This window comes from Condylura cristata, unplaced genomic scaffold (assembly GCF_000260355.1).
Source record: "Condylura cristata isolate star-nosed mole 26May11 unplaced genomic scaffold, ConCri1.0 scaffold00010, whole genome shotgun sequence".
Classification (NCBI taxonomy): Eukaryota; Metazoa; Chordata; class Mammalia; order Eulipotyphla; family Talpidae; genus Condylura; species Condylura cristata.
Genome location: NW_004567111.1, coordinates 4,318,230 through 4,343,289, shown reverse-complemented (window position 1 = coordinate 4,343,289; position 25,060 = coordinate 4,318,230). Strand labels below are relative to the sequence as shown.

At 46.0% G+C, this 25,060-nt stretch overlaps 1 protein-coding gene across 1 annotated transcript in view; it reads right to left on the bottom strand.

The window, feature by feature from the left end:
• NALCN (sodium leak channel, non selective) overlaps positions 1-25,060 on the bottom strand; it is a 222,990-nt gene that overhangs the window by 146,583 nt on the left and 51,347 nt on the right. Inside the window, exons 7-10 of the mRNA XM_004680052.2 lie at positions 19,664-19,806; positions 19,427-19,531; positions 11,843-11,929; positions 2,482-2,613 (exon numbers count right to left, since the gene is read on the bottom strand). Of these exons, the coding sequence (XP_004680109.1) occupies positions 2,482-2,613; positions 11,843-11,929; positions 19,427-19,531; positions 19,664-19,806 (467 nt within the window). The remainder of the gene's footprint in view (positions 1-2,481; positions 2,614-11,842; positions 11,930-19,426; positions 19,532-19,663; positions 19,807-25,060) is intronic.

The window sequence follows — 25,060 nt, the reverse complement described above, 5'->3', positions numbered from 1 at the left end:
TCTCCCTGACAACCAGCTCTGCGGAATGGCTTCTTGTCTGTGAAGTCACTCGCACATTAGTTTGACAGTTCCTTGTCACAGGCCTTGGCTCTGCCTCTGTGACTAAGCCACCTGCAACCATGCGCGACATCCTACATTTGCTCACCAGTTGCTAGAACTACTGTGCAGCTGTAAATCTGGATCCCATGCTGATGTAGCTCCCCATCACCTCAGCCACACCTGCTCTTTAACCCCATGGACTCTCTGGACTCTTCCCTCTGAAGTTGCACTTTCCTCTTGTTTTCTCTTCTTTCCATATTCAACCTTGACCACAAGGTCATCATTTCAAATCCTCCGCTAACCTTCTCCCTTTCCTCAGGTCCCTGTCTCATCTCTACCAGCATGAAAACACTCTCAAGCTGGAACATTCTTCATGTTGCCATCATGGTCTTCCTGCATGTAGAAATAAAACACCACATTGGCTGGTAGATTCTACGTGTATCGCCCCCAAATTCAGCCTATCTTCAGCACTGCACCTGAAGCATCTTGAATTAACTCTTGCATGCTCCACAATCCCCTGTCCTCTCCCTTCTCCACAAGCTTCCACTTCACTGTCCATCATCTGGCTGGACACAGAGCTTTCTTTTACTCCACAGGTGACACAGAAGCCACTGGAAGGGAGCCCTTCCACCTTGACGCCTGTGTAGAAATCCACCTGCAAGTATGAGCACTGCTTCACAGTCACCTCTCTCTTTGCTGATAACCCAGTCTGTGTGCTGCATTTGCACAAAATTTTACCCAGTTTTCAGGATTGGCTGGATATCATCTCTCCACGAGGGTGCTGACTGTCCACCACACAAAAGGCTTATCCTTGACCGACTGTATTTTGAGCCAAACTACCAGGCCCGCACACCCTACGGCCCTCACCCAGCTCTAAGCCATGGAGATTAGTCCTAGAGACTCTCAGTTACAAACAACAAATCTTCACATCACACCTGACTGCTCATGCTCTTAAAAACCACACAGATGCTTACAGCCAAGAGGTGGGATTCTCAATTTTTTTCTGGAAAGTTTATGTGTTGGTGGATTGAGTTTCTATTAAATAAAAAATTATTTTTTAATTCACTGGGAGAATTCTGGATGTCTAAGAGAATGCAACTGCATGGAAAATTGGTTTCCTATGTGAAAAATACCTTTTTAACACAAATCCCTTTTTTTTTTTTTTTTTTTTTTTTTGCCTTGTAAGCTTTTTCACATATTGAAGTCTGGCACAGATGAGTATGTACACTCTTACACGATGAATAGGTTTCTAAAAATTATGTCAATCTATTTTTCCATAAATATGTAACCATTAAATTCTGAGATATACTTTAGAACTAAGTGCTTACACTGAAAAGACAAAAACAAAAACAAAAAAAAAAACAACAACGCAGTTGCTCTGGAAATTACTAAAAATGGTTAAGAATAAATTTTAACAAATATATGCAACCAATACAGTTTTATTCCAAAGCTCCAATATAGTAAGGAGGGAGCTAGAAGATATTTATTTGTTTAGTGAATGAGCAGTTCCTGATCTGACAGCCTTTCTGGGGCATCTTTAGGTCTTTTCCTGTATATGGTACATGTACATACATACAGTGTGTATCTCTCTGTGCATGTGTTATGCGTGCATATATGTAAACACACATGCACACACGCAGGTGCACACGTGTGCACACATAAATGCAAACACATGCATGTATGTATGCAAATGCACATGTGTACGCATGTATATGTAAATGCACGTGTATAATACTTGATTGTTTATACTACTGGTCAGCGCTTGTTGACTGTGTCTTCCAATTTCCCTCCAGCTCTGCCTTGGTGGAACTGAGCTGACTTGCTTATTCACCACCTTCTGAATCTTCCCTTGCCCATAGGTGGTAGGAACAAAACTCATGTCTTCCGTGTAGAAATCCACCAGTAAGTACTAACACTGGTTTACAGTGCTAATCTCCACGGCTTAGAGCTGGGTGAGGGCCGTGGGGTGTGCACACCTGGTAGTTTGGCTCGAAATACAGTCGGTCCAGGATAAGCCCTTTGTGCAGTGGACAGCCAGCACTAAGGGCTCATGGAGAGATGATATCCAGCCCACCCTGAAAGCTGGGTAAAGTTTTGTGCAAATGCAGCACACAGACTGGGTTATCAGCAAAGAGAGGGGTGACTGTGAACCAGTGTTACATGAGAAACGGAGAGAAATGGAGAGGCAACAAGGTCGCAGAGGAAGACGGGGGCAGAAGAGTTGCCCTGGCAACACAGCAGATTTGGGGAGCCCCCTGGGGCCCACAGAGCCAGGCCATCCAGCCACACTGTGACCAAAGGAAACACTCAAGAAGCAGACAGGGAGTCAGTGTTGACAGAAGGCAGATAATTAACACATTGAAATTCATTTTCTCCTTGCTAACAGACCCTGGAGGCCCACTGCTACTTTGAAGTGTAGCCTGCACCCCAGAAAGTGCTCACCTCTGCGAGGTAGAACTCATCATACTGTCTCCGGAAGCTCTCGCCTTTGTGATAGTTGCTGGCGGCCACGATCACGTCCACGGTCACCATGCTCAGGATGAACATGTGGAAGACGGAGGACCTCATCATTTGCTGTGGAGGAAAGCAGATTAACTCAGCAGGGAGGGGACGCTTACTGCTGGGGGGGGGGTAGGCTAAGACTTCATCTGCAGCACTGTGGGACAGCTGTGTGCGAGGCTGAACTTGCAAGATAACCTGCTGAATGAAGGTCACGGCAGAGAGCCTTTTTTTGGGGGCAGCTAAATGATGGCTGGGAACTAGCTTCAGCAACACTGGGTTAAAAATAGAAAACAGACTTCACTGAACCTTTGAAGCGCTCTGATCTTAATTTCCAATGGTTAGTCAGGGAGTATTGATCCTTACTGTGACTATAAGGAGACATAGTTTTTAGAAAGCTTATATTGCAAAGCAAGTACTGATTTAGGCTCTGTAAGAGAGAAATGATTTTAGAGATGATTATAAAACTGGAAGAGTAATGATGGACATGTGAAGAGCGGGTGCATCACTGATGGCTACAATTCCATCAGCTTAGGAGGTAAGGAGACATGTCTGAAGCCTCCATCAGGGCCCTAAGTATGCCCCTCCCCTCCTGAAGCTTCCTCCTGCCTCCTTTATTAGTGCTGCTGTCATTAAACAGCCACAGCAGCAGTAGTAGCAAAACTCAGTCCTGTTGGCCAGAGGCACGGCACTTGTACAGGAGATCACCAGAACTTAGGCTGTGGAACTGAAACTTTGTCCCCTCGGCATAAACAATCCACAGGAACTTACGCTACAACTAACAACTGACATCTCTATGTAGCTGTGTGCTGGTGTGGCCTGCATGCTTTACGTACATTAGCTCATTTACTTCTTAACCCCAGGAAGTTATGATGGGGACTGGGGGCCGGGGCGGGGGCTCCACTCTGGGTACAGGAGTCTGCTCACTGAGCACGGGCTGCCTGGACACGCTGCACGCTCGTCACCTTCTTCCTTAAAGTCCACTTTGGCTTTAAGCTGAGGTTCTCACCCTGATGGTGTCGGATGGTGCTGGACACCGATGCCAGGGGCTGGTAACAAGTTCTGGGCTGAATGGGACAAATACCGGGAGCCTCAACAGGGCTGTTTGCTGACGGTCTCATCTACTCCTTGCGGAAAGGGCAGCTCAAGGTGGGAGGGCAAAATGGCCCTGGCAGGGCCGCACCCCCCGTTCTCCCAGATCACTGACTAGTGAGTTGAAGAATAAAAGCGCTTGTAGGTTCAAAGCCTGCCTCTGCTCGTTGATTTCTGGTAGCGAAAGGCAGCAGGACTGGGTCTGTTGCAGGACAGTGACCTTAACTTTGTAGAGAAGGAAACTGAAGCATGGACATTAAATGATTTTCCCACTGTCAGGCAAAGACTGGGAGTAGAATCACAATCATGCTGGGACCCAAGTCGACTGTTTCCCTGAGGCAAGAAACTCAGACAGTCCAAAGTAATGAATCATTATAGTGGCTGCCATGGAGTGAACACTTACTGTGTCTCAGGACACATCACTAGTATTTTATTTATTTTATGACTTCCCACCTCAACCCTCGTCTTTCACAGTGGGACATCATGCCCATTTTCCCCGTGAGTTCAGAGACTGAGTCATTTGCCTGAGGTCACACAGCACGTACAGAGCAGAGTCCGGCTTTGCACCCAAGTCTGTTCAGAGGCCATGCTGGGACTCACTGTGGGAAAGAGGGCGCGTCAGTGGAGAGCAGGGGCTGAAGGTCCCGGGCAGCAGTGGGGGGCAGAAGCTAATCTATGGAAGGAGCTGAGCACATGAAAACAAGCCACGTGGCTGCACCCCTGCCAAGGGTGCACCTCACACGGCCCCTTCCTGAGGCCCCTTCTTTCTCAGTGGACATGTATCATGACCACTGACCGACCTGAGAATTCTTCAGTCTGCAAATACAAGAACCTTAGTAAAGCAGACCTGAGGATGGGAAAAGAGAGAGAACTGCCTCCGGGCACCCACCTGTGAGACTTCACCTGCAGACTTCAGCACCTGCAGGCAACGCCTGGGATCTGAACCAGAACGGCAGAGCTGAAGCCTCAACTCCCAGGAGCTCTGTGGCCACAGCGCCTGTCTTCTACGGCCCTGAGCCTCGGTTTTCTCATAGCCAACGTGGAGAGAACAGAAGCTTCTCCAGAGGTTGGTATCAAGTTTAGGAGTCTCTTATCTGTAAAGTGTTTCACACAATACTTGCCTGTTGCCCTACAAAGATGGCAGTAAACATAAATGCAGCCCTGAAAATCAGCTCCTTTGTTGTAGAGGAATGAGAAATTAATTGCCCAAGGTCAAAGAATTAATTATTCTGCATACTTGACTGAGTCCACCACCAAGAGAGAGAAGTAAAAACGATAAGGGTCTAATAATTGGGGAGCTGTCAGAGACAGGGGGAAAGCAGATGTTTAGGAAGTTTTGGTGTCACCATGGCAACTGGCACCTTCTTAGATCCCTTCGCCTTGGACTTCATTTCACAGGTAATATAAAATCAAATTCCAGAACTGCCAATCACCACATGCAAATGGCCATCACTGCACGCTAGGGAACTACTGACCTTCAGAACAGAGACTAGCACATCAGTTGGCAAGTTTCTATTCTCATCGGAATTTTTATTGTTATTTAGTCTTCTTGCTTGGGGAGAGTCAAATTCCATAACCATTATTCCTTTTCTATACTCTTTTCAACAAAATGTTCTATTAAAAACATTTCAACTGATTTCCACTTTATCTGCATGACAGAAAAGCCACAACTTTCTCTTTTTATTTTCCTTAGCTGTGAATTTATGTCTTAAGTAAACTGTTATTACTGAAAGGTCCAAACAAAGCTTTTAGCCACGGCTGTCAAAAACTTTTAAATTGGTTCTGTAACTGTCACAGCTTCACTTTGGTGCTGTCACTGTAATTAGGCTGTTTTTTGTCTGAATGTCTACGTGTCCCTGTTGGTAGAGAGTCATTAAAATAATCACTTACAATGGAGTTTGATACACTATAATCACCACTGCTTAGCTGACTTTCTCCAAAGTAATAACTTTCATATATTAAATAAGAATTAGGGTGATAAGTATGTGCAGTAGCTAAATTTAAATATTTAAGTCAGTAACTTCAGTTTGAAAGTTAGAGCGACCAACACGGGCCATTTCCACTCAATTTAATTGAGCCAATGTTTGAAACTGCCTAAGGTCACCTGAAAGGAGATGGGCTGGCGACGTTATATTTAGGCTCCTAACCCGCGGACACTTCAAATTTACCCTTCATTTTTTTCTTATAAAAATTAATGTAAAGGAAAATGTCAGTGCCTCAAAACAACATATAAATTGAGATTTTCACAATTGTGTTATTTAATGAGAGTATAGAATATATAGAGATAAATGTAAATATACAGGTAGATAAAAACACACATCTGTAGTATGTATCGATGTTATGACAATAGTTGCTTTACCTTTGTTGCTAAGCCTGTAATTCATATTCTTGAGAGTAGTTTTGTCACAAAACAATTATAGGTAATGCTCGATTTATACACTATAATGCATTTATCTAGGAAATAGATAAACTTGAGAGACTTAGATCTGGTAACAGTTATGTGTACCTACCCTGATACAGATATATATTTGTGCATACATCTAAAACTTTAATGTAAGCTCTTTAGATCACACTTACAAATTCAATTATTTAATGTCAATTGCCATGTCATTCTGGTTTATATTTTAAAAAATGAGACAAATTGGCCCTCCCTGGTGGCGCAGTGGGTCAGGACGCAGCACTGCAAGCTAGCTGCAGCTGTTTCAGTGTGAGTTCAATCCTATGCCCCAGAGGTGATCCACATGGCACAGCAGACCTCTCCTGTCTCACTCACTGCTCCCCTCAGCAATGTACTTTGTCCATTGGCCTGTTCTGCTCCCCACTCTGTTTCTGGTGAGGAAAACCTCTCACTACCCCTGTGCCTCTGGACTGTACCCCAGTCTTAAAAAAAAAAAAGACAGATTATTATGCTGTACGAACTAAAGTATCTTTAAGTTGGCTTTATCTGAGCTGGAATTACCAAAATACAAAGAAAAGACTATGACAGAATCATCCGGTGGTGGTAATGCGGCTGAGGACTGCTCAGGAGCCTGGCTACTCAGAGTGCGGGCCTGGGCCAGCAGCCTCCTGTAACGTACTGGAGAAGAGGGCTCTCAGAGCCCACGCCAGACATTTAGACTCAGTATCTGCATCCTCAACAAGACCCTTGATGATTCGTGTCCACACTAAAGCTCGACAGGCTCTATCACAGGGGATATAACCTTACTAGCACGTTTAACGGGGCGATCTGTACAACTGCTTAAAATTTCACAGCTGTGTGAGTTTAAACATCTATACTCACTAAAATTCAAGATGCCACACACTGGCAGGAATATTATGGCACCCCCTGGAGATACACTCTCACTGCCCTCCCGAGCCTTGCCTCCCACTCGAAGATCAAAACTCATCTACACAAGTGTGGGTTTATGAAGATGAAATTGAAACTCCATGTTAAGTTTTCAACCATTTGAAGCTGTCATGAAGGCAACTTTGCTCCTTTTCATAAAGTGTAGGAATACAGGTGAGCTCTAATGAGTTGTTTATGAAAAGTCAAGAAGGTATAAAATGAGAAATCAAGGGGGAAAGATGATGCTCTCTTGAGAAGAGTCATGAAAACTTAGATTTTCAAAAACATCTTAAACTACCTTACTTTTAGTGGTCTAAATGTTTAGGTAATTCATAGGAGCTATAGCTACTAAATTTGTTCAGTGATTTCTTTTTCCCTATAAAATGAGTCCTTAAGGATTCCAGAGACATAGGCAAACATCAAACAAATCACAATAGAGAGGACTTGGAGACCAACAGATAAATTAGGATAATGAACAGTACAGCTCAGAAAGCAAAATTTTCTTTTAGTTGCTGCATGTATAAAGCATCTCACCTGATAAACAAATTTCATGCACTGAACACTGTATTGGCCATGTACAAGAGTTTCCTTGTTATTAGATTTCAAAACAAACATTCGGAGAACAATGTGATTACAAGATGAAATTCTCAGAAACTATCTTGTCTACAAGCCATGAGTAAAAGAATGGGAACATAATGTAAAAGACCAAGTGCATAAGGTAAGGCCTAAAATAAATCCTTTGCAAATGGAGCATTTTTCATTTGTCTTATTAGAAGACATCGAGACATTTGTTACTTCCAGATGTAGTACACAAAGCTGTCCAACCCAAGCAATTTGTGATGAAAAGGACACAGATCTACATCACAACTAAGAATAGTACCAAAAGTTGTCCTTAGAAACACCTGCCATGTCCTTGGGGATCGGGGAAACCCACACAGGATCCCACAAAGGCACTGAGATCAGTGGAACCATGAAACCCTGCTTCGGTCACATTCTGACTGGTTTGCTTGCTTTCTTGGAACAGTAATATGGGTGAGAGAATTGCAGACATCTGGAAGTCAAGCTGTAGGCTGACAGAAGAGCATTTGGAAAGACACATTCATCTCTTGGCGAGGGTGAGTTCCTCGCTTACTCTTGTCTGGAAAAGTAAGACTGGATGTTAAATCGATAGCCACATTTTTACTATTGTTATTAATATTTTTCAATATCACACTTTACACACAAACTAGATTTTAACAGGGGAAATATAGGTCTTGTGGACAGAAAGTCTCTCAGCGGATTGATTATTCTATTAAGCCAGTGACTTTTAAAAGTCTTCTGGCCTTTAAGATATAATTTCCTTTCATGAGGCTCAACAATCAGATGCATTTAATTTATGGTCTAACTGATTAATTAATTAAACTTGCACTAATAATTTATTATAGTGCATCTGTCTTCTGGTGTTTATTCTGAATACAATTATTACTTGAAACATATCTATGAGATAGAGCATATATATATATATATATATATATATATATACACACACACACACACATACATATGATATATCTCATATAGATGTGTTGCAATAATATATATATAGAATACTTGTATTTCAAGTAATAATATACATATACATGTTTTTCAAGTAATTATACATACATACATATATATACATATACATATATATGTATATATTACATGTATTTGGTAGATATGTGTAAAACGTAGGACTGAGACTGTGCTCAGTTCACTCTCTGGAGTGGAGTTGGCCACAACTGGTTTCAAGATGATTCTAGGTCTTTTTTCAGCGAACCATTTAGCTACTGTTCTGTAGGAGGCTGATGGGCTGCTTCCATAAAGAAGCTGAGCCCCTGCTTGCCAGCTCTCATGCTCCCATTTTCTGGTCAGGACCTTCCTGGCACCAGCACACCATGGGCGTGCTCTGGAGGTGGCTGAGAACAGGCCAGCACACCTGCAAGTTGTCAAGAGCGAAAGCCCCTACCTGAGAGGCAGGAGAAAAGTGGTCTGTTCTGGAGGTGGCAGAGGAATGAGGCTCGCACTTAGTAGAATTCCTTGCATCATGCAGTAGGGTGGTCTCCCCTGAGGCTGATGCAAGTGCCCGAAAAGCATTTGGAGAGCTAGCTAAGGGACTCATGATCCTAACAGTCAATTGTGGCTTTTCACTTCTCTGAGGCTCACACTTGAGGACACCCTGAAGAACCTCCCAAATGGTGCGGTGACCACGTAAAAGAGCGACCTCATGCCTGGTGGCAGAGGGATCGGGTCTGCCTCCAGATGACCAGCACTGACACTTAGAAGTGGCTGCTCTCCTGCTTTAATGTCTTCTCAGTAAGGCAGAAGTGATCTGCCCTTTAGACCTGCACAGAATTTTTGAAAGTCATTTGGAAACATCATCAACTGATAAATGGGCAAAATATATGAATGAGTGATGGACAGAATATATGAGTCAACTATAAGTATATGAAAAATTCTCAATATCTGGAGACTGGATCAGAGAGAACCAAATTTAATATTCGGAGAGGTCATCTGCAGTCGCCAGGTGTGACAACATGAAGTGCAGACAAAGACGAGAAACAACGAGAACTCTCACCACGTCACCTGTCCTTGGCTCAGCAGCGGCTCTGCTGATGACAGGTGGCCAATCTCTTTGTAATTCTCGCACAAAGTCAAGGTCGAGAAAGTGAGAGCAAAACAACAAAAAACAAACTCAATATCCAGCAATACGTGAAGAAATGAGCGAGTGAACTGTGGCCCATTTTTATAGTAAGAGAACAGACAGAGATGAAAATGAAGGTGGGCTAGCCCAGCCTCTGAGAAACACAGCACGGCGTTACCCCAAAGTATCGAGGTGCAGCCATCATCTGATTCAACAACTCCTCTCCCAGCGACCTCCCTGAAGAATGCGAACTCACTAATGAGAAGGGGGATCCGCGTGCCTCTGCCCACTGCACGTGTCGTCACAACAGCTGAGTCATGAGACAGCCTAAGTGCCCAACAGTGGGTGAGTGGATCAGAAGATGGGACGTGGATGCACAATGGTATGTTCCTCGGCCACAAAAAAGATGAAATCTTGTCATTTGTGACAACATGGATGGAGCTGGAGGGGATGTTGGCAAGCAAAATAAGTCAGGGAGAGAAAGGCAAGTACCAGATGATTTCTCTTGTGTGGTAAATACAGAAACAAAGCAAAGGAACAAACACAACAAGCAAACAGAGAGCTTCGGATTGATGCTGGCAGAGCGGAAGATGGGGGTGGTGAGAACCGGGGACAGGCCCGGTGGGCTGTGGTGCAGGATTCCGGGGGCGTTGGTGGGTGTGTTATCACAGTATGACAAACACATGTGAAGAGATGTGAGCATTATCTCACACAGTTGAAATCCACTGTTACAGCCATCAACATGATAAAAATAATAAAGAAGATTAAAAGATGAGCAAAAGATGGCTTGAGATGAAATTCAACGTTAATAACTGGCTTCGTGCCTCCCGGAGCCTCAGCGCCTGCGCTCACAGAGGATCACAAACATCGACCTCCGTGGCTCTGTGCGAGCGAAACTCTTAGGCCCTCTAAACACGGCACGTCTGGCCTAGTGAGTGGCCAATCAACGCTGGCAATCAGTGTTGACAGCAGCGGCGCAGGTATTCTTCGCACTGGCTTCTACGTTATTTCATGCCACGTTTTAATGCAAGGAAGTGATTGAGCATTATACTGTCTGGCTGGCTGTAACTGGGGAGGCAGGGGTGAGGGGTCAGGGCAGGAGGCGTGTGCTAGAGGCAGGGGTGACTCAAAGAGCAGGGTCCCCAGCTCTCTTGATCACTTCCAGCCATTTGTTTCATGCCGTGGACCGGAGGCAGGAAGGGTGGGCCCCAGACCGCCAGCACCTTGGCCCAGGGAAGGGAAGCAAGAAGCCAACGCCATGCCAGGTAGGATGGGGGTGGGAGGAGAGCTTCAGGGTGCCAGGCCATTTGCTTATTGTCTGTCCTTCAGGAGTGAATGTGTTAGGATTCACCTTGGTTAAATTCCTTATAAATGTGATAGGGCTTCCATAACAACTGGATAAGTGAGACAAATGTCCTAACAATATAAACCTCCTTCAAAGAAAAAACAAAACATGGCAACAGGTGGCATCGGGGAGCCCAGCTTACACGAGGTGCCAGGGCAGGTACACATCGGCTTCTCTGACTAGACCATACAGCCTCACCCTACACGCCATGTGCATGTTGTGTCAGGTGTGTGAGTAACCTAGAGCTAACCGACAGCATGACCGTCATCATGAGGGGTCCTTGATGTCACCCATCATCAGAAAAATGCGGCCCTGAAGCCCCACGAGATGCCATCACACACCCGTCAGTGACCCCCAACCCCCAGAACGATCAAAAACAAGTAGCGCCAGAGAGGGTGCTGAGAGGGAAGCCTGCACCCGCCGGTGGGGAGGTGACCAGTGCAGACCCCGTGGAAACAGAAGGGAGGTGTCTCCAAATGACAAAAGTCGATGTTCCAGGTGATTCAGCAATTCCTCTCTCGGGTGCCTACCGGAGCTTTCAACAAAACCAAGGAATGGACAAAACTCAACCAAAACGAACCCTAGACTGGGACTACAAAGTTGAGGCCACTGGAAGGGGAGGGTACAGGTGGGCAGAAAGTGGGGAGGGGCCAGCGGATGGTGGCTGGGGACTAGGGTGCCTTGGTGGTGGGCGGTGTGCAGTGACGCCATCTGACGAGGGGCGAGCCTGTACCTCTAAATCATACATGATGTAAAGTAACGTTACCTCGGGAAAAAAAGGTAATGGTTAAGAAACAAACAAACAAAAAGTTATTACAAACTTTAATGGTTCCAAAACACCCAGCCTGGGCTAGGTGAGTCTGAACGCGGGGTACTGCACCTGGAGGCAGGCGGGAGCACGTCCCTGGGGCTTGTTGACATCCACGGCCACCAGCTGCCACCCTCCAGAAGCGTCCTCGTGAAACATCTTCAAGACAAAGAGGGAGATGAGTCAGAGACACTCAGTAGGGAACATGACGAGCTCTGCAACTTCAGCATTCTGTATTTTTTATCAAAAATCTGTCTTCTTGTAGATTTAAGTCTAGAACCAGAGTCATTCCAACTATGTGCATTGTAGGGTAAGTGAATAACAATAACATCATCAGTGAAGAATACCAAGAAGAATGATGGAGGAGCTAGTGTTTACTGAACACTTACTATGTCCCTGGCCCTGTCTGCCTCACAATGCTTTGCCTGTAATCACCCAAAGAGATTCTTCTCTGCAAGACTTTACAAGAGACATCTTATCCCTCTGTGATAGATTATTATGAGTTAGACTTGGGAGGAAATGAACATTTGAATTACAAAGCATCGTCTGCTGTGTTTTTAGTGGAAGTGGAGAATTTTGATCTTTGTTCATAGGACATGTGTCATAGAGCCAACAGGGAACCATCCTTAGGCTAGACAAGGTGTGTAGAAGCATGGGAAAAAGGTTGATGTTATTTTTTTTTAATGGTAGCAGGCTGATACATCAGTCAAAAGACCTCATAAAATGACCTTAAATGGGCCACGATTAATCTGCTCAGCAGCAGATTACAAAAGGAAAACTGTAGTCTTCTGGCTTAAGAGACAGACATGATGAAATCAGGTAGCACAGAGGACTAAAATCTGACATTTTAGAACTGGACACAGAGGTCGCTGGATGCCTGAGGTATTATCACTCGGTGGATTTATCCCCTCTACCATGACTCATCTGCCAACAGGACACCCAGCTGGAAGATTTTCCCCGCTGATAGTTTTCCATTAAATACATTTTCCTTTTAACTCATTAGGTCTGTTGGAGGGGGCTGGGGGGCTGGATGGAATTCAGGATATTTATGTTCTGGGGAAAGACATTAATTGCAGATTCATTGTGTTATTCCTGCCCAAGACTGACAGTTGCTACCTGGACTCACAGCTTCTGCTCATTCTGACCCTGTATTTGGAGGGCCGCTGCTGACGCAGTATGGGGTGAGGCCAAGATCCCATTACCCAGGATTTACAATCATGCCATGCTTTCCAGCTGCGGGCCCCAGAGGCGACAGATCACTCACTGAAGGAAAACTGGCCCTCTAGAGATTGAGTTGTTGAGAGATGGAATTCACGGGCCGTATTTTTACATCTTTAAAATGAAGGAAGGTGCACATTGACACGTCTTTGATCAGCAATGCCGATCGTGAATTGTTTTTCCACTTACAGGATCCTGGGTCCTTTTAGACTGAACTGTAAAAGGTATTATTAGCGGTGGAAGGAAGCGCGTCTTGGTGAATAGGATCACTCTAAGAATGGGTGAGTTGGTTCAAATGAAAAGCTGTTCAATCGCCTTTTAAAGTCCCTGTCACAACTCTGGGAGTCTTCTTTGAAGGAGAAGAGACAAAGCGCCTTCCACCAGCTGGAGACCTCTGTCCCAGCCCTCACCCTCTTATCAGGGCACAAAGCATCCCTGGGGCCCCTGTCAGCTTTCATCAGTAGCAGACTCATTTCCTCTGTTCAATTATTTTTTTTTCCAGTAGACCAAAATCAAATGAATCAATTTAATTGTAAGTAAAAGTGTTCCCGAAAGGTCACTTGGAAGGAAATAAAGTGGAGGAAACACAAAGATGTTCAGTTTTTCTTTGGTCTCCTGAGTCATGAAACAACATTTAGGTCGATGACTGCAATGGCTACGTGAGGCCGACGCACATGCAGTCCAAGCCAGGGCCCTCGGGGACACCGGACCAGGGAGGGGGGCGCAGGAGCTGCCGCTGAGCCTCAGTGTCTGTTCTCTCCAAGTAACAAACTTTTGGGGGGGCAATGAGGCCACCAAGAAAAAAAGAGAAAAGAAAGTCAAATTCTTGTCCTTTTTCAAAGCTTATCTTGCCCATGTAGCTCCATACTGGCTTATGAATAAAAGTAGAAACTGTCCCTCTCTACGTTGGCCCTTCTGCTGTCTGGAATGCAGAGGTGAGGGCCAGAAGGCAGCCGCCACTCAGTCCACGCAGCGCTGAGGCTGGAGGCTGCGCGAGGTGGAGCAGACAGGTGGCGGGGCCTGAACTTGGGGCCGCAGACCGCCACGCACCTGAGGCCTTCTCCAACTTCGTGGGGATAAAGGAATTCGATTTTACACAGGCTGCTTACTTTGGACTTTGCCCCTTGCACACAAGTAACTTCAGTTTGAGCACTCAAAGATGCCTTTCACTTAAAGGTGGGACTATTCTCCTGGCATTGTGGTTTCCATTACAGACTTACGGCACAGGAGTGAGCAGGCATAAAGTCCCAGCCATCAGAGGTAATCGCCACTCGTATTTTAGACTTAACTCCTAGGTGTCTTATGCACCCACATAAAAAAACATGAGCCTTTTTCCCACATTAATACATCACTTGCATATTTTTAGGCCAGGCGTTGTTTACTCATGGTTTGATGGCTTGCATTGATTCCACCCTTGGAATTGGAACCAACGCCTCCCTGCTAAGAGTTGTTCCTGCACTCCACCTTCTTTTTACAAAAATTCCTCCATACTCACTGGCTCATCTTTGAGCATTATCCAGATTTCCTCAGCCTAAATTCAAGGGAACTGGAATCGCTTGGTTTGAAGGTTCATGTGGGCTAAGGCCTTTCCCACAGACCACAAACCGATTTCCACTCCTCACGGCTGAGTGGGAGCGTGGCTCTCTGACGCCTCCTACGAGGACAGACGCTAACACACAGAGGCCACAGGGCAGCAGGGCCTGTCACGGCCAGAGTAGGGGAGATCAGCCACTCTTGGAGCCGAATAAAAGGCTCTTGATGCTGAGCAACTGGGCTTGAGACCCAATTCTACATCAGGTAGTTACCTTACCATCAGGTGAAGCCAATTGTCCAGTCTTTGTTGATTTTTAATCTACAATGTTGAGGCAGCACTACTCCCCATCTCACAACTGTATCATGACGCTGTGAGAAGCCTGCTTGGAGAACCCCACACATCCTGCTGAGTGCAACTCTTGCTACCGGCCAGCACTGTAATAAGATGTGGTGAATTAATGAACTATGGCCGGCAGCAAGTAACATGTTCCCATGAATGCGCGCCTCTTGGTATCATCACGGGGAGCCCAGGGGAGGGTTCCGTCTGCGGAACGATCTCCGGCTTTTCCGTTTGCAACTGCTAAAGTGTTCTAAAGTGTGGCTTGATTTACAAGGTAGCTGAGTGTCTTGGGGATTGTACTGTAGGAAAAATATCACCACTACCACCAATAACAACACTCTCAGATTGTTTTCTGGGAGGTGGTAGAGAAAGAACCTTAATTACAGGGTAAACATTTGCAGCTGAATTGAAATTCCAAACCTAAGACACACACGTTAATGCAGAGCAAAATCCAGAAAGGACTTTGAAATTCTTAATCTCTTTGGGTTCTTGCAGACTCAATTATTTAAAAATTAGGCAAAGGTCATAACAATATAACATGATGAGAGTGGACATGAATTAGTTATTAAGTGAGTTGTTCAATGGTCCAGCTTCACAAAATGAAATTCTCATTTATGGCCTCCTCTGATGAATATGTTACTCTATGACAGTTTCTCACTAGAAGGAACTCATCCCTGTACTTCACGAGAATAGCCCTTCCCAGAAACTTAGCATTAAATTGCTTTCTCCCATATTTTAATGATGTATATTCATGTGAAATGGTCTTGGAATGCAGTGGGCACTTTTTCAAACAAGATTTATTTGTCTATGTGTAAAGAACTGGGGTACAGGCTAGAGGTGTGGGGGTGAGAGGATTCACCAGAGACAGAGTGGGGAGCAGAACAGGCCGATTGACTGCCACTGCTGAGGGGAGCAGCAGGTGGGTCAGGAGAGGTCTGCTGCACCCTGTGGGTCGCCTCCCTGGCTGGGGATCGAACTCGTGGTGCAGTGGCTGTGGGCAGCTTCATAGAGCTGCACTTTAACCTGTTGCGCCATCAGCGAGAGCCCAGTGGACACACTTTGACTAAAGTATTGCCTTTGAGCAGAAAATTGGACATAGTCTTTTTCTTTTAGAGGAAAAATTTTCTTTTTAATGGTGTGTGCTTCTCATGCACACATTTCTGCTGTTCAACCTGATGTCACACATGTACTCAAAGGCCCCACAGGAATGGGAGCAGTCCGGATTCTAGAGATGCTAATGGAACCGCACAGGAGGAGACTCTCCTAAGTGCCGCTTATATCGCCTCTGTCCTTGTGAGCCTGTATCTTAATTAGGGGTTTAAATGCAAAAACCACAAGCCAGAAAGGCAACAGACCAGAGATGACTGCCTCTTCCCCAGTCAGGATATTTTTCTACACCCCTTTGCTATTATGACCCAACCGGACCACGATCCCACAGAAGAGATGCTTGTGTTCCCATGGTGGCCTGCCTGGTGTCCCTTGTCCCTGGAATGCTAAGGAAAGAGACAGGCATCCCTGCAGGGCCCCAGAGATGCAAAGCCCAGGACATTTTTCTACTCACACATCTGCATATCCCAATATCCAGTTTGGGGGAAATAACCTCCCCCCCCAAACTTGTGATGCAGTGGCCCTATTGTGAGCTGCCAAGGGGCCATCACGTCATGGGCAGGTGTGTGCCCTGTGGGGGCAGCCGCCATGGGGCAAACCCTGCACAGGTAGAGAGTGACCGTCCCATCAGCACCCGGGCAGAACAGGGCTCCCAACGGGGACGCTTCCACGTGACGTCCTTTAGTTTTCCTGCTTCTCAGTGTACTCTGGTGTCCACCAGGCCTTGGGTGGTGAGTTCTCTTTAATTTGTACCATGTGGGGACTTAGGGCAGTGGCTGTGTTATCTGGAAGAAACTGTTCTCATCACTGATTCCCTTTGGCCGCCGACAAGGCAAGACCAGTCACACTGTGAGTCGCCAAAGAAGATCCCGTCCCTGGCCCATCAGCCTGCAGCCTTTGACCACACACAGCCTGTGGCAGACCCCAGACCTGGCCCTTCTGGGAGGAGTCAGCTGACAGAAGACTGCTAAGGCGGCCCTAGGGGGCGCCCGAGCTGTTCCCATTCTCAGACCTGCTGCAGCCGGCCATCACCCTTTCAGTTTCTTTCCTGAAAGTCTATTTGTTTTTCTAGCATTAGACGCTTGTGACTTGGTGTTTTACACCATCTAAAGAGAGGTCCTTGCTCCCAGATTGGACAAATGTCACCCACATCTCTTCCTGAACCCCGCAGGGCAGCATCTGGGCCACCTGGCTGGAAGCGGGGCGGGCGGGCCCTGGCACCGTTGCCTGGCAGCCGAGACTGCTATTCACTGGGCTGCTGCAGGAGCTCCGGTTGCCTAGCAACAGGGCGCTCCGCCTGTGCATTTTCCTTAATGAAGGTTTTTCACAATTGTGTGTGATTACCTCTGCAGAAGACCTACGCGCATGACCTAGGAATCACCAACTTATTCCTCCCCATCAGTCCAATCTGACATCTGAACAGTCTTCTACAGCTCTGTCTTCGTCTGCTCACATTTCACCTACTATTTTAACTGCTGGCTGCTTTGGGGGTGTTGCACAGGCGACTTCTCCAGTTGTGATTTTATAAGTAAGGGTTACTTATTGAGCAGAAGATGACTTTAAGGCATTAGGGCCACCTCAGATCATGCAAAGAACCTTCTGTGCTGAGCTCCTAGGTCCCCCTCCCCAGATCAAGCTCAGGGTTAGTCACAGAAATCAGCCCTGCAGGGTGACGGCATTTAGGGAACCAGTCGGGGAGGCCTGGCTGTCGGTGACTGCTCCAGGGTCACCAAAAGAGATGACAGGAAACAAGAGCCAGATATGGCTGGGTTTTGCAGGCCACCTGCAGGCTGCCTGCAGCAGTACTAGAGGGCTCTGGCAATGTCTCGGAAGCGTGAGTGGCTGATGGCTATAACGGACCGATGTTAATATCATTTCATCCACAGCACAGTGCCTAGATAATCTGAACTCTCAGATGATACATGAAGGGCCCTCCCAGGGGTTAAGCACAGCACCGTGAAGCTCTCACAGCCACTGCGGCCCAAGTCTGATCCCCACCAAGGGGCTGACCCCCATGCTCTGCTCCTGTTACAGGGAAGCCCAGAGTGGACTTAGGCTGCCTGTCTGTGGGGCCTCACCCGCACGCTCAAAATGTAATTTTCTGCAGGCACACACAGAAAGGATAATGGGCTTATTTACAAAAAGGGGAAAGGAAAAGGAAATAACCCAGGGAAAGAGAGAGAGCTACAAAGTAGCTGGAATTCTTTACCAGAGCAGCTAACTTGGAACTCTAGTCCCAAACTAACCCTCCTAGCCTCAGTCACATGGGCTGAGAGCAGTTGCCCCAGAGCGAGAGAGCGAGAGAGCGAGAGAGAGAGAGAGAGAGAGAGAGAGAGAGAGAGAGAGAGAGAGAGAGAGAGAGAGAGAGAGAGAGAGAGGACCGTTACCTCTCCAGATTATCAGTTAGAAAATCGCTCTCTATTTATCCCCCAAAGCCCCAGAATGCCTGCTTAGCTCCGCCCCTGGGTCCTCGCAGCTCTCTCAGTGCTGCTGGGAGTTGTAGTTCTGCAATCACTGGAGCAAGGGGTGGCATCCAGAAAGCTGGAGTAGGGGGTGGAGTTCACAAGACTGCAGGGTTCCTTTAGGACACCCTCCCCTTAACACGTCTCTGATAAATCCTCTCACACCGGCACCGTGACCTGTGCCCCAGTTCTTGTGTGCATAAATAAATCTTTGGGAATAAAAGATGTTACCTGAAGTCTTTCCAAATCTTACCTCATTTAACAGTATCTTTCCATATAATTATTAAAACTTCCACTGGAAGAATTTAAATTGCTTTGTACCTTCCACCTTTCCCAGGTTCCTCTGTCCCAGTAGATGCACGAAGTATTCACAAACTTGTTTTTGCAGCTTTCCTAACAAACCTGTTGTCTGCAGTTCCCGTAAGAAAGTAACTTCTATCTGCAAGGCCTTAAAATCACTTCATTTGTGAGGGGAATGCTCATCTCTTTTGTTGTGAAGATTTGCCCTGGATTAATTTACGCTCTTTCTAAACACCAATTTAAAGCGAAAATAAAAGACACTGGGTCTGAATTTCTCTTACACAGCAACTGGCCTGATACTTCAGTCTACTCCTAGGGCGCTTCCAACTTTTCAGGGGCACGGGGGCCCCTCTGACTCCGTAGTGACCCCTCCAAACCTCAGGCATTTGGAGCTGCCTCAATCCATATTTGTAGCCATGGGGCCCTCCAGCTCCCACGTGTGGTCTGCAAGCCCACGCAGGATGCCTGATGGCGGAATCGAGTCAGAGGGCACCCTCATGAGGGGCAAGCTTCTGGGCTCTGCAGGGTGCCCACCCTCAGCGCCCTCGCCGCCTTGACCCCCGAGGCTGGCTTGGAAGGTTGGTGTGCATCTGGCTTGCCCACAGTCACTGCAGCTGGATCTGACGTCCCTCCCACAGCAGGGGCCCCAGAGGTCTCGGCAGGCTCCCGACGACAGGGTGCGCCCTTGCTGCCTACCTGCGTGGTGGCTGTTGAGGTAGTGCTGCTTCTGGACCCCCACATCTGTTGGAACTGTACCCTGATTTCTGCAAAGGTTTCAATGATGACGGCGATGAAGACATTCTGAAAAAGAAGCAGGCAAGCGCATTTACCAAAGGCGGGAATCGGGAAGCCCCGCACAGGCCGGAACAAGCCCGGGTCTATGGGAGCAGCTGTTCCGCAGCTGCGGCCTCAGGTGCGTCCCCACCCACCTACCTTCACGAGCCAGGCCAGGAAGAAGATGAGGGTGATGAAGTAGAAGTAGGAGCGCCAGCGTGGGAAGCTGTCGATGGCCCTGTACATGAGAAAGACCCAGCCCTCCTGCGAGGCCGCCTCGTACACTGTGAATATGCTGGTGCCTGCGGAGAGCACACAGAGCAGGAGGCATTTTCAGCTGAGCAGTCACTGTTTATCCATGCTTATTTTCTCAATGACAAATTTCTTCTAAAGGAATAAAATCGCATGCAACATTTTATTGATCTCAGCGTTTGATAAAATTGTCTGTGGACAGCGCTGGTGTGATTAGCAGTACACTGACTTTACACCTTTAGCCCTCAAATGCGTGTAACCAAGTGGAAAAGGAAATGAGTGTTCATAGCCAGTTATGACGTTATACAAACGGATTTGGACACCTGGAATGTACATCACTTTGTAGTGCGATGTGGCTTCAATGAAAGGGTAAGAATGTGTCCAGTATAGACTGGCCACTTGCTGCGCAGTGTGCTGGAAGTGTCCTAGACTCCGGATATTAATGACGTGTAAACACCAGAAATGGGTCTGTGCCGGGTTCCGGGGTGTTCACTGAGTACCAAAAATGTCAGCACACGACAAGTGCGCTGGAGTCTCCAGGAAAACACTCTCGTTGAAAATATTTGGGATCGTGGAAAGAGAGAAAAGCAGATGCTATGCAGGCAGACTTGAACATATGGTGACAAGAACCTAAAATGTCATCCAGGGGGAGGTCAGTATTTAATCCTCAGAAAATTATGACAAGTGTTATAATTTCTGCTTCTTTTAGGGGGGAAAGCAAAACACATACAGATTAAGTAATTTGCCTAGGTCACCCAGATAGGGGAACTGGGATTAACTGGGTCGTTCTAGAACAAGGACCTAAGTGGTTAACTGTGATGACATCCCGTCAATACAGTTCTCCTGTGTTTTAATTTCCCCCTCAAAAAAAATGGAAAATAAGAACACAGAACTCATAGTGTTGTGAGCATTTAATGATTAAAATTTAGTAAGTGTTGGTATGTGGTGAGTACTTCAAGTATTTTAGGTATTATGAGTATGACAATAATAGTAAGAAAATGCTTAATATTATTTTGTGGGAAAATGTGTGAATAAATAGTGCCCAATTAAAGTTGTTTATAAAATCCATATGACATGCTGCTATTTACACAATGGATAAATATTGGCATCAATGTAAATTTAACTGCTGTCAATGGGTGAAGTTATAACAGACTAAACACCACAAGTATATATGTGCTAGTCTCACAGAATACCAACAGCAGATACCAGTAAGTGCTTATGTTTTAACTACACATTTAAAGTTTTGTTTTTATTTATTGATGCACACAAGAGCTGGGCTGTAGTCCAGAGGTCTGGGAGGTGGAGGATTCACCAGAGACAGAGTGGGGAGCAGAACAGGCCGAGGTGCTAAAACATATGGCTGAGCAGAGCAGGGTCCAGACAGGAGAGGTCTGACCTGCTGCGCCATGTGGGCCAGGGATCGAACTCATGCCGCAGCGGCTGCAGATAGCTTTCTAGCACTGCACCTTCATGGTGCCTCCAGGGAAGACCTCCAACTACACAAGTAAAATTAGAACATGCACACAGGTCAACATGCAAGGTAAGGGGTGCACGGAAGGTGGGTGATTCCAGCAGTGTCTCTGGACCTGTGCAGGCAAGGGGCATGTCCAGAGCCAAGACCCAAGCACGCAGAACAGTGGACAGTTCTGGCAGTTGGGTGGTGTGTGTGTGTGTGTGTGTGTGTGTGTGTGTGTGTGTGTTTATGGCAGTCTGGAGAAAGAAGGACGACATATTCCCGCTTGGGGAACACCTGGTAAGTGCGCATCTGTGCACAGCACATCACAGGACATGTGACTTCCTAAGCACCCACCCCGCACGTTAAGGATCCTGTTTTGTGCTTTGATGAGCCACTGCTGGACCAAACAACTGGAAAATGAGTTTAGTCTCCTGGTTCATTTCACACTTCAATGTTAAGGAAACTTCTGCCTGATGAGGCAGGTAGGTGGGAGGTGGAGGTAAAGGCAGACAGTGTCACATTTTACAGAAAAGGAAAGGAGAGGGCATTTGTGAACGAGCTCCCTGAGGCAAAAGAAATAGACTCTGAAATTGAAATCCTATCATCAAGTCAGGTCTTTCCTCTTTTTTCTTTACCTTGTTATTCTACTATTCTCTCTCTCTCTCTCTCTCTCTCTCTCTCTCTCTCTCTCTCTCTCTCATGGGGCTTTATTTTCTGTTATTTTCCTTAATTGGAATGAAGTTATTATTATTATTATTATTATTATTTTTCCTGAAGGACTGTGATGGCTAAGTTTAGTTTACATTCAAGAATTCATTCAAGACCGATGACTTTTAAGAAAAAGATCCAGAGAAGAACAGCACACACAATAAACAAATGCTAAGCAAAACCAGAAGTTGCTGTTCTGCTAATGACTTATGGGGCTAAAAATGTTCAACAGTTTTGCTTTTGTGCACGATGAAGGGCAATTTTAACATAAAGCAAGCAGTTTATGTCCCTTATTTTCTTCTAGTTATTTGAACTAAAACAGAAAAGAGGCTTGAGAAATGCATTAGGAATCACTATTACGGTTTAACAGCTTTACCAATCGACCATTTAAAGGCAAAATAAGAGATTGTCAACATGACATGAATGTGATAGGCATACTGAAAATTGTCCTTCCTCTCCTCATCTGGCTATTTCCTCTTTATTTTCTTTTTAGGGAAGGTGCTATTTAGCACTTAAAAATGATGTGTTTGGTGAGTAATCTTGAAGATTTTCCTCCATTTCCCCCAATTTGACACAGAAAGCGTGAAAGAAGCAGAAGCCCTGTTGAAGCTCCAAGCAGGGCTTGTTGATACAAAGAGATACTTGTGAACAGGTAACTAAAACTCTCCAGGGAGATGCTGACTCTTGGAAGACGTGTTGCCTGTACAGGTGTTCACCACATGGGTGGCAAGACTGGGGGTGAACAAGAGTTTCAGAAGCAAAGACAAATCAGACAACCTCTCGGCTTTCCCCCACTCCTGACCTAGCAAAATGCATGGCAAGAAAACCACTTCTCCACAGCTTATCCCGTCATTTCAATACTGAAGCTGATCCCCAGAGATCCCCCTGGCTTCCTCCTCCCTGAGGGAGGACCTGCAGCTTCTCAGACTCCTGCTCCCCTGGCCAGCTGCTTCTCCTCACTGAGTCCCCAGCTGTCCAGTCAGCTCTCCATCCTCAATGACCCCAATGCACCCCACGCTCGCTCCCATCACATCATGGCACACGCTGACGTCTGGTCCTTGTGTTTCCCTCACCAGGTGTGAGTCCTCCACACTATAAACTACCTCTCACTCCTGTGTCTGGCTCCTTCAAGCATCCTTGCTGAGTTCAACAAGGATCACAGAACTAAGGCAAAGGAAGGTCTTGTTCAGATACTTGCTTTTTCCTCAATTCTTCCTGAATGGGAATAGTGCGTAGTAAGTTGGAAATAAAAGGAAACTTTTTTATAGTTGACTTTACGTTTTGCTGATTTTTAATGTTCACTTAAAACACACACATAAACTTAAAAGCCCAGACAACCTATAAACAGGGAAGTTTTCTTGTTGTTTGGTCCAGACTAACAAATTTTGAGAAAATACTATATTGATTGCAACAAAATGTTTTTATCTAGAAACACGCCAGAGTATTTGTAGCCCACTTTAATCATGGAACTAAAACCCCCCACTGAAAATATTACATTTTTGCTAACTGAGTAATGACTGTGCATAGGACACAGTCTGTGACTAGACAATGATGCCACCGTCTCCTGAATATCCCTGGGCGGCAGCTGGCTACGTGCTACTTTCCTAGACCCCAAACTCTGAGCACAAACTCAAGCTGTATAAGGAACAAAAGCAGTGACACTCAGCCCGAAGTTCTTCCTGACCGGTCACTGGGTGAGAAGACCCACAGGTTTGCCATCGAAAATATGTATCTTACCACTTCCTACAGGCACCTGTCTTGAGCCATGGTAGGTTGTATTTTTTGATAGCTATGAACAAAATGATATTATTATCTGCTCTGATTGTCTTTAGGATAAACACCAGCTGCTCGGTGCTGCTGACTTTCCCAAGAAATACACCGAAGCCCACTGTCCACTGGGAATATCCCTCTCGGTTCTTGAATCCTAGGCTACATGATGCCATTCAGCTTTCAATTTTTTCCCCCAATGTGGAGTTGATAAGACAAAAATCTGGATCTGGGTGTGATGTTGCCCTTGGCTATGTGCAGCGTGGCAAAGATTTCGGGCAAACACACGTTGCTTTAGGATCTAGGCTTCTGGACTTCAGAGTCTTCAAAGATGAATAAAATGTTAAGTGGACTCTGTTATTAGTACAAAGAAGCATTTTTACATCTCTCCTTTCATCTAAAATTGTCTCACCTCCTAACTGTTCATTGTTGCTTTGCTTTGCTTTGCTTTATGACTAGCTAGCTCGCTTTGACACAAACTGGCCTGCTGGTGAAATCACTTTATCTAACCCCTTCTACCTCACTGCCCACAGCAAGCTTTGCAAAAAGATCAAAGGCCACCTGGGAATAAAGCATAAGCACATGTAATTTATTTTCTAAGTTACATTTTTCTAAGTAATAATGCTTGGTAGCTTAATTATTTCTTCAGACACAGGTAAAAAAAATTCTAAATTTCCACGCTCTAGCAAAGAGAGGTGAAAGCTTCAGCTATCGTATTCACAAATGGGGGGAAGTGTTGACAAGGTCCATGCTGGCACTGGCAGGAAGCTCAGGCGTTAAAGCTGACCTGCTCCAGGATGCTGTGCGCACCCCTGCCCACGGGGTAGGCCCTTCCTGTGTGGGTTGGGAATGAGGGTGGGGAAGGAGGTGGGGCCGATACCTGTTACTGCTCTGCCTTTGAAGAGCAGTAGCCAAAGAACTTCAGGGAAGTTTATTTTTCATTTGGTGATTAAAAAAACAAAATCCATTTTAGCTGCCTTCTCCCTACTGTCCACACTGTCTACTACTTCCTATCCATGTGGTCCTGGACCGGCCAGCTGACCATCCCGGACTTTGGCTTCCTCCCGATCGATTAGGGAGATGGTGCTGCTTACTTAGCATTTTAAAAAAAAAAATTATCAAAAAGCAAGCAAAACGTATCATGCGAGGCTCTCCCTAGTGGCGCGGTGGGTTAAAGCACCAATTTATGAAGCTTTCCGAAGTCACTGCAGCACAAGTTTGATACCCAGACAGGGAGCTAACCCATATGGCATCACAGACCTCCTCTGCCCCGCCCGCTGCTCCCCTCAGCAGTGCATTTTGTCCATCTGCCTGTTCTGCTCCCTACTCTGTGCTCTGATGAATCCTCTCACCCAGCACACTTCTGACCTGTA